This window comes from Rosa chinensis, chromosome 5 (genome assembly GCF_002994745.2).
Source record: "Rosa chinensis cultivar Old Blush chromosome 5, RchiOBHm-V2, whole genome shotgun sequence".
In the NCBI taxonomy this organism is placed as follows: Eukaryota; Viridiplantae; Streptophyta; class Magnoliopsida; order Rosales; family Rosaceae; genus Rosa; species Rosa chinensis.
Genome location: NC_037092.1, coordinates 39218391 through 39231647, shown reverse-complemented (window position 1 = coordinate 39231647; position 13257 = coordinate 39218391). Strand labels below are relative to the sequence as shown.

General features: G+C 35.9%; 1 protein-coding gene across 2 annotated transcripts; it reads left to right on the top strand.

Annotated features, from left to right (window-relative positions):
• The first annotated feature begins 5781 nt into the window (after positions 1 to 5781).
• LOC112167299 (fatty acyl-CoA reductase 1) lies at positions 5782 to 8992 on the top strand. 2 transcript variants are annotated; one of them, XM_024304306.2, is made up of 10 exons: positions 5782 to 5875; positions 5969 to 6072; positions 6208 to 6410; positions 6988 to 7088; positions 7309 to 7504; positions 7612 to 7773; positions 7896 to 7977; positions 8182 to 8451; positions 8559 to 8686; positions 8784 to 8992. In XM_024304306.2, the coding sequence occupies exons 1-10, from the start codon at positions 5797 to 5799 to the stop codon at positions 8938 to 8940; spliced, it is 1482 nt and encodes a 493-aa protein (XP_024160074.1). In that variant the 5' UTR covers positions 5782 to 5796; the 3' UTR covers positions 8941 to 8992. The 2 variants fall into 2 exon arrangements, with proteins under 2 accessions (XP_024160074.1, XP_040362910.1); XM_040506976.1 differs by lacking the exons at positions 5782 to 5875; positions 5969 to 6072 and adding an exon at positions 6128 to 6153 and having other exon boundaries at positions 8784 to 8988.
• Positions 8993 to 13257: the final 4265 nt, after the last annotated feature.

Below are 13257 nucleotides of genomic sequence, written 5' to 3'. Positions count from 1 at the left end.
CCTCCTCACACAATCTATGTGTGAGTGGCAGTCGAGGGTAGGTAGAGCCTAAGGGGCTCCTTTACCCGTATGGTGATTTCTTCTTCCCCATATCCTATTATTACTTAACTAGCGGGACTGGTATGTTTTCACGAGATTTGAGTTAAAAGGAATATGTTTTTGAACGTTGCATGCATCGAGGTTTTATAAATTTAAATAAGTGGGAAAGTATTCAAGTTTGCTTCATTTAAATCATCTTAATTATTTATTTTTACCCACTCACACTACTTGTTTTTCAATTACTTTCCGCTTGGCCCTTCAGTTTCAAATGCCCAGTTTGCAGGCTAGAATAGTTGAGGTCAGGCGTACATGGAGTTAAGGCATAGCAAACAGCACAACTTCCGCATATCAATTTTATCCATGTTTTCCTTGTTTACCTTTTATATTAGAATTGCTTTGATAACCTGTGGGATGAATGTTATTCGGTTGAGATTTGTACTTGTGAAATGGGAGATGTTGAGATTTGGGGACATGGTGGCTCCAGGAGAATAAGGATGGATGGTTTCGAAGTGTAAATGTGTGATGCCCCGGAAATTTCCGAGGATTTCCGGAATTAATTTTATAACTATTGGAAGGTTTCGTGGCTCGTGGATGGAGCGGAAGTGTTTCGGGCGAATAATTAATTGAAGAATATGGTTTTAGGGGGTTGCCAAAGGTTGACTTTTTATTCATTAGGATTCTCTGAAAACTTCCTTCACGAAAGTTGTAGAGCGCGTCGATACGAGTTCATGAACATGTGGAATGCTTAAATCGGAGTTCGTATGAGAAAGTTATGGCCATTGGAAGGAATTTCCATTTTGGTATAAATAGAAGTTTCCCGAAGGAGAAACTTATTATTTTCACTTATTTCCTTTTCCGGAAACCAGCTCCCTTCTCTCTGTTCTCTCTCGGCTGCTACCTTCAGAATCGAAGATTTCAGACTGACCCAACCCGGACCCAGTCGATCCGACCCGACTTTTCCGGCGAACTGCGGCGGTCTTCGGCGACGAAACTTTCCAGATCAGTTTGTCTCCTTCGTCTGGTCATCCCTGTGGTGTCCTCTAGCACCGATTCTCGGTGGTGGCGGCGGTGGAAGGCGGCGCAGTTGGGCAATTTCGGACCCGGTCGGAAATCCTTGTTCCGACGTCGGCGAGGCTTCAAGTCTTCTTGGTTGAGCTCAGAGCAGCCTCGTTGATCGATCCTTGGTGGTTGTTTGGGTCGATTCACGTGAAACTTCGATCAACTCGGATTGGATTATTGTTCACGGCTTGTGAGGTAGTTTTCGACCCTTTATGCTTGTTTTCTGACTTCGAGCTAGTTAGGAAAGTTCACAAGCATGCTTAGATGAAGAACTTTGATGTTGGGAGTTTTGTGAAATATTAAGTTTTGGCCGGCGGCGGTGCGCCACAGTCTGTGGCGGTGTTCCGGCCACTTAAGGAACTGTTTTTGGTATTATATATGTTCTACTCGTTGATATGAGCGTTTCGATATATAATATGCAAATTTTGGAGTTCGAATGGATTTGTTATGATTTTTGCAGTTTCATACCAATCGATTTATTTGATCCGTGAGGATTCGAGCGTCCGATCGACTTGTGGTTTGGTCACATCGATCATGGACGTATTCCGGGGACTTTGGGAGGTCTCGGATGTGGTTTCGCCTCATTTGGCGTCACCTTGGGAATTTTGGTTCGATTTAGGGTTTCGAACGTTATCCCTTGTGATTCGTTGACTGAATGAGAGCTGTAATTCCTTAGGTACGTGACGTAGTACTCCTTGGAAGGCTATTTTGTGGATTGGCTCCCTTGTCCTGAATTGAAGACGCAGCGGGAGTTTCGAGGTGAGTAATCTCACAAGGTTCATTAATGAATGGAATACCTTTATCGTTTGGTGAGTAAATCTCACGATATGTGTTATGAGTAGGATTGATATTTGTTATGAGCAGGATCAATATTTGTTATGAGTAGGATTGATATTTGTTTTGAGCAGGATCAATATTTGTTATGAGCAGGATTGATATTTGTTATGAATATGATCAATATTTGTTATGAACATGATTACCCTATTGTCTTGGAGTTATTTGGTTAACTACGACTATAGTTGGTATTAGTGGCATTTCTAAGTGGATGACTATGTGTGTCTATATATATATTATGGGATATATATATACACATATATATTCATGTATTAGTGACTTCGTGGTGAATCTCTGTGATGATTGTTATGTCAAGCTTGTATAGAAATATCTGTGTAGCTTGTGTAGGAATATGAGTAGGATGGTTGATATCTATGTGATGATCGCTATCTATGTGATGACCAGCGAAATCTATGTGATGATCGCTATCTATGCGATGACCAGCGAAATCTATGTGATGATCGCTATCTGTGCGATGATTGGCGATATCTGCATGAATCTATGTGATGATCCTTGAAATCTAGGTGATGATCAGTGTGATGATTGCTTGGTAGCGGAGCTGAGTTGTTATTAAGTTAACAAAGATCGAGAGGACTGCTGTGATGGTTGGGGCTACCTACAGACGTCAGAGTGTGGGACTTCGATGACTACTTCGTCTTGAATTGCTTGACTTAATGTGACCTCCTGAACTAAATTATATGCAGGGGTTACTATGATTCGTTTTGCTTGTTTGATATGTGATTGCCTTGATTCTTCTTGATTATATTGATTGATGGTTTGATTTATCTTAAGAGCATAGTGGTGACGAATTGTACTCTGTGTTGAGGATAGGAAGGTGATTCTTTGATTTTCACCTTTGATGTCATGTTGATGACAAAAGCTCCTAGGGGGAATGGGAGATGAGTGTGATTTTGGAATTCGTTGTAGTGCGTTAGGGTGGCGTCAAACATTGCTTGAGGAAGTCTTGTTTGACCGAAATTTGTGTAATTGAATGCTAGGATTGAGGTTATGAGCAGGAGGCTTTTGTGAAATTTGTGTAATTGGTTTTGAGTTACTCATACGAGCTTCATAAGCTAACCGGGTTTGTTGTGTGGCAACCCGGTGCACTATTCAATGGAATGGTGTAGGGGTTAATCTTGCAGGTCAGGGAAATCGTGGCTGAAGCTGAGGTAGCGCTTTTGCAGCTTTACGGTAGGAAGCCATCTTTGTGACTTTACCGTTCATAAGGACTTCCATTGTATAGTTACTCTGAGCTGCATTTACGTTTTATTTTGTTGTTGACAATTTAATTCGTAAGCATTGTAATATATAACTCTATGGAGCGAGTGTATATTAACTTTGAGGATTCAGGGCATCAGTATGTACTTGGTTAAAAGGAAAAAGATTCCAGGTATTTTGTATTGATGACTGAACGTTCACGCATATATAATTATGGGATTATATATATCGATTTTCTTGTGTGTAAAATCAGGGGGGTGACAAAATGTCTTTCTACAGGTTTTGGGTAGTCCCTTTTTAGAGGAAGTTCCGCCAAATTTTTGGTAGAATTTCTTCTAAGGTAGGCCCCACAGGGCCATTTCGGATTTCAGGGTGAAATCCAGGGCAGGTCCTATCATGAAGTTTGTTTGAAACATGTAGATGTTGGGTTTTCTTTTGTTGCATTGGTTTTGATTATCCTTGCATTATATTTTGAGTATGGTGGTTATCAAAGTAAATTAGCTTTTAAGTCTGATTATGGATTTGATCTCGTGTAAGCTTGATTCTTGTTGACCATATGTGTGGGTGTTAAGAGTTCTCTAAGATGTTGGAAGGCATTAGGTCTATGTCTTGGATAGTTAGTGTCTAATTGTTTGCTAGGGACAAGCAAAACTTAAGTGTGGGGGTGTTTGATAGAAGCATTTTATCAACGTTTATAATGTTAATCCCTATAATAATATGCTTTGTTAGTTTATTCTATTTTCCCTTTATTTATTTATTTTTGTGTTTATTAGGTTTTTGGGGACAAATATACAAAAAGAAGATAATATGGAGGAAAGATGTGCAAATAAACAAATCTTGAAGTCCTGGCCCTAGCAAGTGACCTTGATTAATCGAGAAGTCCAATCCATGGAGATGACGTAGCAATAAAGGAGAAAATATTGATGATGATATGACAAATTCTCATTGGACAAAGTGTGGAGAATCCTAAATCAAATAGAGAATTAAGAAGTTGGTTTTCTTTACAATTGAAGGAATCTCAAACCAAAAAAGGAATGAAAGAGGACTCAAGGAGCAATATAAAAGGGCTATGCAAATCTGAAAAGCTTCTCTCTTCTTCTCATGTTCCGCGACTTCTTTTTCCCTTTCTTTAGTTTATTTTGTTTTTGTTTTTCTTCTATGAGAAACTAACTCTTTAGTTAGGGGTTGTTGAAGCCCTAAATCATGATTGTAAGCTTGATATGACTTTCAATTAGTTTTGTTTATCTATTGGATGAGAACCTAATTTCTATTTTTACATTGATGATTCCTTTGCATGTATTATTTGGTGCGCAACTTTGATTGCATGTTTAGGGTTCTATTGCTAAGAATAATCATTGCATGTGCCTTGTTTCGAGGGTTCCGTTGAGAGTTCTAGAGTAGTAAATTGTCTATAAGGCAAGTGATTAGGTTCCTAGGTTAATTGAGATGTGTCGTACTAAAGATGCCTTGTGATGTCTCATTTTTATATTGTGTAATGATTTCTTTGTGTTAAATCTAGAGTAGCGTCAACCTAGGTTGCATTTAGAAAATAGGTTAGGTGTAGAGAGTCTCTCACCTAACATACAAGTAAGGAAAAACAATATGTTAATTCAGGCGTTGGGTTAACTTGAGCATCTTCATCCATAGATTAATGTAATTAGGTTGAACATGATTAGTTTGCATGATTGATTGGTGGTGGAAGCAAATCCTCTAACTTTTTTTATCTTTAATTTTCAAAACCCTGAATCAAGTCTTTTTATTTTCAGAGTCATTTATTATTTAGTCTTTATTAAATCATTTTGTTAACCAAAACATCTTCAAAAATTATCAAACTTTGTCGGTAGTTAATTTATCGTGTCTAAAGTCTGTGTGTAAATTTTTGTGATATTTAAAATAGTTTAGAGTCGTCTGCCAGTCAGATCTTTATAATTGGACAGTTTAAGTTTTATTTTGTTTTAAGTTTTTAGATTAGTGATTAGACTACAATCTTTTCCGCAAGAGATCTCTACTTACATATACTATTTTCAACACTCTTATAGAGTTAAGTCATAGGCATTTTATGCATCTATTTAGGTGTATAAAAATAGCCTAACAAAAATCTTATGCATTAATGTGTGTGGTTGCAACGTTAGCCAGCATGGGAGCCGAAGATTTGAACATTATCTATCGCATTTTGCAATTATTTTGATTAAGGAAGAAGCAAAGTCCATATGAGTTAATGACAAGTGGGTAAAAGATATCAATATCGGTACCAATATTGATATGATTCCATGTAATTCTTGCCGGACGACCAAATGACTGATGACATGTTGATCTCTACCAAAAAGAAGGACCACTAATTTGGGCAGAAAAGTACAAAACCTCATAACTTACAGAAAAGCTTCTATAATTCTCCATCTATAATTTTGTAAAATCAACTTTAGTTTGTCAGACATTAAAACTGCAAACTCCTCATAGTTAGTTGTTGGCAGGTACATTTAATTTAAACGAGTCCCAAGGAAATAAATTCTCCATCTATAATTTTCTCAAATTAACTTTATTTTGGTTCCCTACTAGGTCCTCTATAAAACCTAAACAAGCTTTTGAATCATCAAACATAAGCAATCAACTCCCGAGTTTTTGTATTGTTTGATTTCTTTCTGTACAATGGGGTTGGACAGCATACTAGGTTATCTGCAGAATAAGACCATTTTGATCACTGGTGCGACCGGCTTCCTTGGAATGGGTATATACCTCTCTCTCTCTCTCTCTCTCACACACACACACACACACGCACATTTGAGTACTTGTGAATATGTGGATATTGCATGGCATGCAGTCTTTGTGGAGAAAATTCTAAGGGTGCAACCAAATGTGAAGAAGCTCTATCTTCTCGTAAGAGCCTCTGATACCAAGTCAGCAACACATCGCATGCAAGATGAGGTCTGTACATAATTCACAGCTGCCCTAATCAGTAACGAGATTAAACGACTTACATTTTCATGTAATTTGTACGTGATGCAGGTAAATCGTTATGATTATTAATTGACTAACATAGATCTTCAATATCTTATATAGATTATAGGGAAGGAATTGTTCAGGGTTCTGAGGGAGAAATGGAGGACAGATTTTGATTCTTTCATTTCCGAAAAAGTTGTTGCTCTCCCAGGAGATGTCACTTTCGAGAACCTCGGAGTGAAAGAACCCAGATTGATGGAAGAACTATACAATGAAATACAGATAATATTCAACTCTGCAGCCACCACCAACTTTGACGAAAGGTAAACCCATTACATCAACCTGCATATTTATTTAAGAGGCAACTATAACATGTACGTTCATCTTTACACCTTTCTAGACCTTATGCATATTTATTTTACACCCAACCATATAAGTACGAGAAGATGCAGCTACTGTAAATTAAGAGGTTGCAGAGAGAGAGGGAGAGAGGGAGAGAAATCTGCATGCACGACATTTATTGTGCTTTGAATGATCCATCCAAGTACTAGTCTACTTTTGAAGTTTCGATTCACACATTTTAAAAAGATGGTCTTGCTGATATTAAAAATTGTTTGAGTAGTTTATAATTTGATTATTTTTGAAGTGAACTACTGATGATATTTTGGTCAACTGACCATCGAAGTTGCCCTCGGCCAAAAGCAATAATGCAGGGAGGGAGAGGGAGAGGGAGGGTGAAAAGTACCCATACCCCCTCTACTAGAAAGAAAATGTGGTTTGGGGACTTTGGAGGCATTGCCATGATTGGCCAGCCGCCGGTTCTCTCATAGTAACCCAGCCTGCTAATTACTATGATATATAATTACACAATATAACAATTACATATATGTTTGTGTGCAGATATGATATTTCACTGGCGGTAAATACTTTTGGAGTTCTGCAAGTGTTAAGCTTTGCGAACAAATGTTTCAAACTACAGATACTTCTCCATGTATCAACTGGTTAGGATTACTTTTCTTTTCTAGTTAAGATGGGTTGGTCTACATAATAAATTTTGTAGTTTGGTTCAGTTAATGGCGGCCTGCTTACAAGTATAGTGAAAAAGAAAACTAATTGATAAGGGGGAGACTCGTACTAGAAGTGTATATAAACTAAAAAGAATATAATCAGAAATATCATATATATTTCCTCACGTACTGATGGTGAATTATATGTTTCCAGCTTACGTGTGTGGGGAAAGGGCGGGGCTCATACTAGAAGACTCATCTTCAATGGATAAGATGGTAAAGGAGATGGGTAATTTTGATTTTGAAGCAGTGGAAAAGGGCCTTGTGCAGGAGAAATTGAATGAACTAAAAGCAATAGATGCTTCAGAAGAAGTTGTTACGAACACAATGAAGGATTTTGGCATTAAAAGGTCTTCAACTTAGCATCCATGCATTAACAAAGCCTAGCTACTACACTATTATCACCCTATTTAATTTCTATTTGGATTTTTGTCTACACAAATTAATCTTTAATTAGGGCTAGACTATATGGATGGCCAAACACGTATGTGTTCACGAAAGCAATGGGTGAAATATTTCTACAACGCTCGAAAGACAATTTGCCTCTTGTGGTCGTACGTCCAACAATAGTTACTAGCACTTACAAAGAACCATTTTCCGGTTGGATCCAAGGTTTCAGGTAAGACAACTAGCTTCAATGCACTTTATGAGCTTTAGGTGATAAAATTAATTTTGTCTAATTCAAACACCCAACATTGTTTAATCATGTCATTACTCACTATTCAATCTTGGTGTATGCAGAACTATTGATAGTGTAATTGCTGGTTATTGCAAAGGCAAGCTGACATGCTTGCTTGTCGATCCTGCAAGAGTACTCGATATGGTAAGTCATTCAATCAATTACCAGTATTTTTTTTTTTTGCTTGTAATTGCTGGTTATTGCAAAGGCAAGCTGACATGCTTGCTTGTCGATCCTGCAAGAGTACTCGATATGGTAAGTCATTCGGTCAATTACCAGTAATTTTTTTTTTTTTTGCTTGATATGTGAATGATCTAAAGGGCCTTAAGTTTTGAACTTTGGCTGCAGATTCCTGTTGACATGTTGGTAAATTCAATAATCATAGCAATGGTGGCAAATGCAAATCAGTCTTCTGGAAATATTATTTATCATGTCGGATCCTCACTGAGAAACCCTTTGAATTTCTTTCAAATGCACAACTTTATCTTCCAATACTTCACCAAGAATCCATGGCTTGATAAGGATGGTAAGCCTGTCATTGTTACCAAGGGTACAGTATTGACGACTATGGCTACTTTTCGCATGTACATGAATATTCGCTACATGCTACCTTTGAAGGTTTGTTCAAGCAAGCTACAAATTTATATCATGGAATAATTGTTTCTTTTTCTTTAACAGTCAACGATTCTTGTTCTTTGTAATTTTAATTTCATTCTTCTTTTCAGGGATTGAAGTTCATGAACAAAGCATTCGGCCAGTATTTCCAAGAGATATATGTCAACTATAGTCGGAAACTCAACTTAGTCATGCGCTTGGTAGAGCTATACGAACCCTATATGCTATTCAAAGGAATGTACGTGTGTTTTTCTATTGAATTATTTAGCTTAATGATTTCTTATATTGACTATAATCATCCATTGACATTTAAGTATGTTTGGTGTGTTATGTAGCTTTGATGACACCAATACAGAGAAGTTGTGGAGGACTGCAAGGGACAGTTTCATAGAGGTTGAAAGTTTTAATTTTGATGCGACATGCATAGATTGGGAAGAGTACATCATGCATACTCACATTCCTGGCCTCCTAAAACATGTTTTGATCAAATGATAACTACATCTGAGAAGCACATGCATTGTCACACGTCATACATGAATCTTGTTATAACTCATATATTTGAAGGAAATTATGTGGTCCAAAGTTCTTTCCTATATATAGATGATCAGTTTATCGTTGTGGTTGATCCAATATTATAAGTTATCGCTTTTCTTTGTTGTTTCGGGTTTATTTTATTTTTATATTTTTAAGGGATGTGTTATTCTTTTAGGGATTTAGTCTTCAAAATGACATTATGTATTCATTATATCAATACTATAATAATCGGCAAATGCAACATTTGCTTTGCCACGAATTAAACAATGGTGGGAGCTTTCACTGTTTGAGTGCAATGCAGTTGGTATTTTATCTCACGACTGCTTATAATTGTGGATAAGGAAATTCCTATTGTACTAAAACTTGATAATGGTCATTCATAGTTCCTATTATATTCATTTCTTTATCTCTCCTCTCTATTCTCTCCCTTCAGTCCTCTTACACTCGCATCTTCTTCTCTTCTCATTGAACGTACTCACTGAAATCATCAATCCATCATCCAATGAATCATTCCTTCAACTTTTTAAGCCTCAGCACCTTGTCTTAGATCCCAGTTTATTTACTTCTTAGTGGATCTATCAATTTTGTATGGGTCGATACCAATCATCTCTAATTCAAGATCCACAAATTTTAGTCAAAACCCTTCAACAACGACATTACTTGAAGACTACCGCGCTGCTATATTTGATTGCCTCTCACCTCCTCACTCAACATAAGGTGTGTCCAGACCATTACAATTATAAAATAGAAATGGATCAAATTACTGGCAGTTTCATTTCCACATATTGTACTATTCTGCACATTGCAAGTATTTATTAAGCTATGCACTTGGCAATGTAGTCACGTTTGATGGCCATGTAGTCACAATGGTACCTCAAGTTCAATGATACCACTGTCTCCTTCGGTTTTAATTGTTGATCGATGTATATACCTGAAGATCGGCGTGGAAGAAGCTATCGGCCTTATCATTGTCTCCTTCAGTTTTAAAGAAAACATTGTTGATCTATATATATACTTAAAGATCAGTGTGGAAGAAGACACCGACCTTACCGTTGTCTCTTTTGGTTTTAAAGAAAACATTGTTGATCGTTGTATATGTTGAGAATATATAGATCCCGGCCACATGGAAAAAATGAGACATTGCCTATAGGGTTATAAGCGTTGGGCTAATCCATCCATTTCCAATTAGTTTTGAATGTGATCCCCAAATTACTATATCATGGTATCAGAGCGAGTTATCCCAGTGTGCATGCCTTATGGCCACACGGGCTCGACGTCACCCAATTGTCCCAATATAAGTTGTCCACCTATAGGCTTAAAAATTAACCATGCGTTCAGGAGTGTGTTAAGAGTATATATCGCACATGAAAAAATGGGAACCTTGCCTATTGGTTTATAAGAGTATATATCCCATTTATTACCAATTGATTTTAGATGTGAATCCTAAATTACTTTATAAATATATACCTGAATATCAGTGTGAACGAAGACACGTAACCTTTGAAAAATATAATCAAAGTGTCTACACGTGCATTCATATTATAACAGGGTCTACTTAGCATTCATCATCGAGAACTACTTACGGAGAAAAAGCGTATTAAGTATAAGAGTGAACATCATTTTTTTCCAATACCCAAGCTAACAAGGCAGTTGCGACGTGATTTGGAATGCAGCATACAACATGACATAGCAAGCTGTTTAGGCCGTTTATTTATTTTACCTTTTTTTCTTCAATATGCTTTCATTTTCCTTTACACTGCACATTGAAATAAATTAAATCAGCATCAGAAGATCAGTACATGGCCCATGGGTGTGCAGAGAACAGTTGACTCTGCAATGGCTCATAAATTTTCTATGTGTTAAAGAAAACCAAGTTCTAGATTGAACAAGCCCTAACCATGTCATTTTTATGGGATTCAATAATATTCTATGATATTATTCTTTTCCACCAATATGCATTACATTGTATTGAAGTAAATACAAAGATACTAAGATTAGGAACATAATTTAACTAGGACAATATAATTCAACAGAAAATACTTATGCATGCAGATGCAACCTCTCTGATATCCAGCAATTATTTTGAGGCTGGGTGATGACTACCTGAGCAAAGAGATATCGATCAATGTCAATATTAATACCATGATATTGTTATGCTGGACGGCAAATGACCAATGTGAGTCTCCACTAAAATGAAGGATCAATGAATAAATATCATCATCCTATGTAGATTTAAAATTGTAGACTCACAGTTAGTAGTTCGCAGGTATATTAATTTTAAGCTATTCACACTTCATCATATCATTGAGGAAATGAAGAGACAAACTATTATACATATCAGTATCTCATACACTCATTTTATATCTATTTGAACAAAAAATTACAATTATTTGAATCAAAATTACAACATTGAGAACAAAAGTTACCATATTCATTTACACTATTTGCATATAGTTAAACAAAAATTACATCATTGACAATGAATTTGTTCAAAAGCTTGTAACAATGTCGTAAGAGGTGTAATTACCATTATTAGAACTAAGATTACACAAAATAGGACTCAACATTACCACTCTGACAACAAATTTGTTGTCACATTTGAAAATGTGTGTATGAGATACTGGTATGTACTATGAAATTTTCCGGAAATGAATTGTCCGTCTATAAATTTAGTGAGTTAAGTTTGGTTCCCTAAACCCAAACGTCAGTTTGTACTAAAATAATAATAATAATAATATTTATTTTATAAAAAAGCAATAAAATAAGAAATAAAAATTATAATAATAATAAATAAGTATTTATATTTCCTATATTGGGTTTGTAATCCGTGCTTTGCATTCGTAACTTGGTTTTTTTTTTCTCTCTCTTAATTTGCACCAAGCCACTGAACAAGCAAACTGTGAAAGGTATTTTGCGATACTTTTTCTTTTTGCTGTATTATATTTTTATTTCTTTCTTGTCTAAACTTGATATTTCATCGATCAAATCTTCAACTGAATTCTTTTATCATATAGTAGTTCGGTTATATGATCGATACTGTAAGTCTGGACCCCCCCAAAGATCAAATCATGTTTCCGCCCATGAGTCTGTACTAACTTCTTTATAAAACCTAAACAAGCATTTGATATTTAGAACTTACGTATTATAAGCAATCATCCTTGTATGTTTTAGGTGAAAATTGTAAAACTAACAGTTAGTAGTTAGCAGGTACATTAATTTTAAACTATTCCGGCTTCATTATGTCATTGAGGAAATAAATTGTCCATCTATAAATTTAGCGAGTTAAGTTTGGTTATGTACTCGGTTATTTATAAAACCTAAACAAGCCTTTTATATTTAGAACTTACCAAATACAAGCAAACATCCTCGTACGCTTTCGATTAAGAGCTCAACCAAGGATAACATCCCCACCCCCAGGTTTCACATTGTTTATTTGCAATGGAGTTTGACAGCATACCGAAAAAGTTGTTGCTCTACCGGGAGATGTCACTTTCGAGAACTTCGGAGTGAAGATACCCAGATTGATGGAAGAACTGTTCAATGAAATGCAGATCATATTCAACTCCGCAGCCACTACCAACTTTGACGAAAGGTAAGACTATCACTTCAACCTGCATATTTGTTGGCTGTCCAACAATATATATTATCTATGTTCGTCTTTACACCGTTCTGAAACATATTTATTTTACACCCCAACTATACATGTACGTTCTCATTTACACCATTCCAAAGAGAACATGTACAGCTACTGTAAATTATGTGTGTACGTAAGAGGCTGCAGGGAGGGATCTGCACCACATTTATGGTGCTTTCAATGATCGATCGAAAGTACTAGTCTACTTTTGAAGTTTCTGTTAAGTTACTATAATATTTTGGCTGAGTTTTCATTTTTATTTTTATTTTTTGAAGGGGGATTTTGGCTAAGTTTTATACTATAGCGATTTTAGAAGTGAATTAACGAGTAAATGACCTATAGTGGAAAATTCTACAATATGTTAACATACATATAATTATCACTCTCTGCACTTTAAAAAAAAAAAAAAAAAAAAAAAAACCACCCCATTCCCACCCTTGAACTTTTTGCACTTAATTACTCAAATGAGAACATATTTTTACTCTAACAAGGATCTTATTTACCTTAATGAAGATTTTTTTTTGGTTATTATATTAATTCTTAAAATAACATGAGTTTTTAAAGTAATAAATATTACATAAAATATAATATGTATGAGAAATGGTAATTAACGTACCATAACTAGTTAACTACCTGGCAGT

Bases quoted from the DNA above. Each gene is read 5' to 3' on its own strand.
- LOC112167299 (XM_024304306.2), top strand. From the start codon at position 5,797: ATGGGGTTGGACAGCATACTAGGTTATCTGCAGAATAAGACCATTTTG. The intron at 6,073-6,207 runs GTCTGTACATAA...TATCTTATATAG, and splicing joins CACATCGCATGCAAGATGAG to ATTATAGGGAAGGAATTGTT. The intron at 7,774-7,895 runs GTAAGACAACTA...TGGTGTATGCAG, and splicing joins GGTTGGATCCAAGGTTTCAG to AACTATTGATAGTGTAATTG.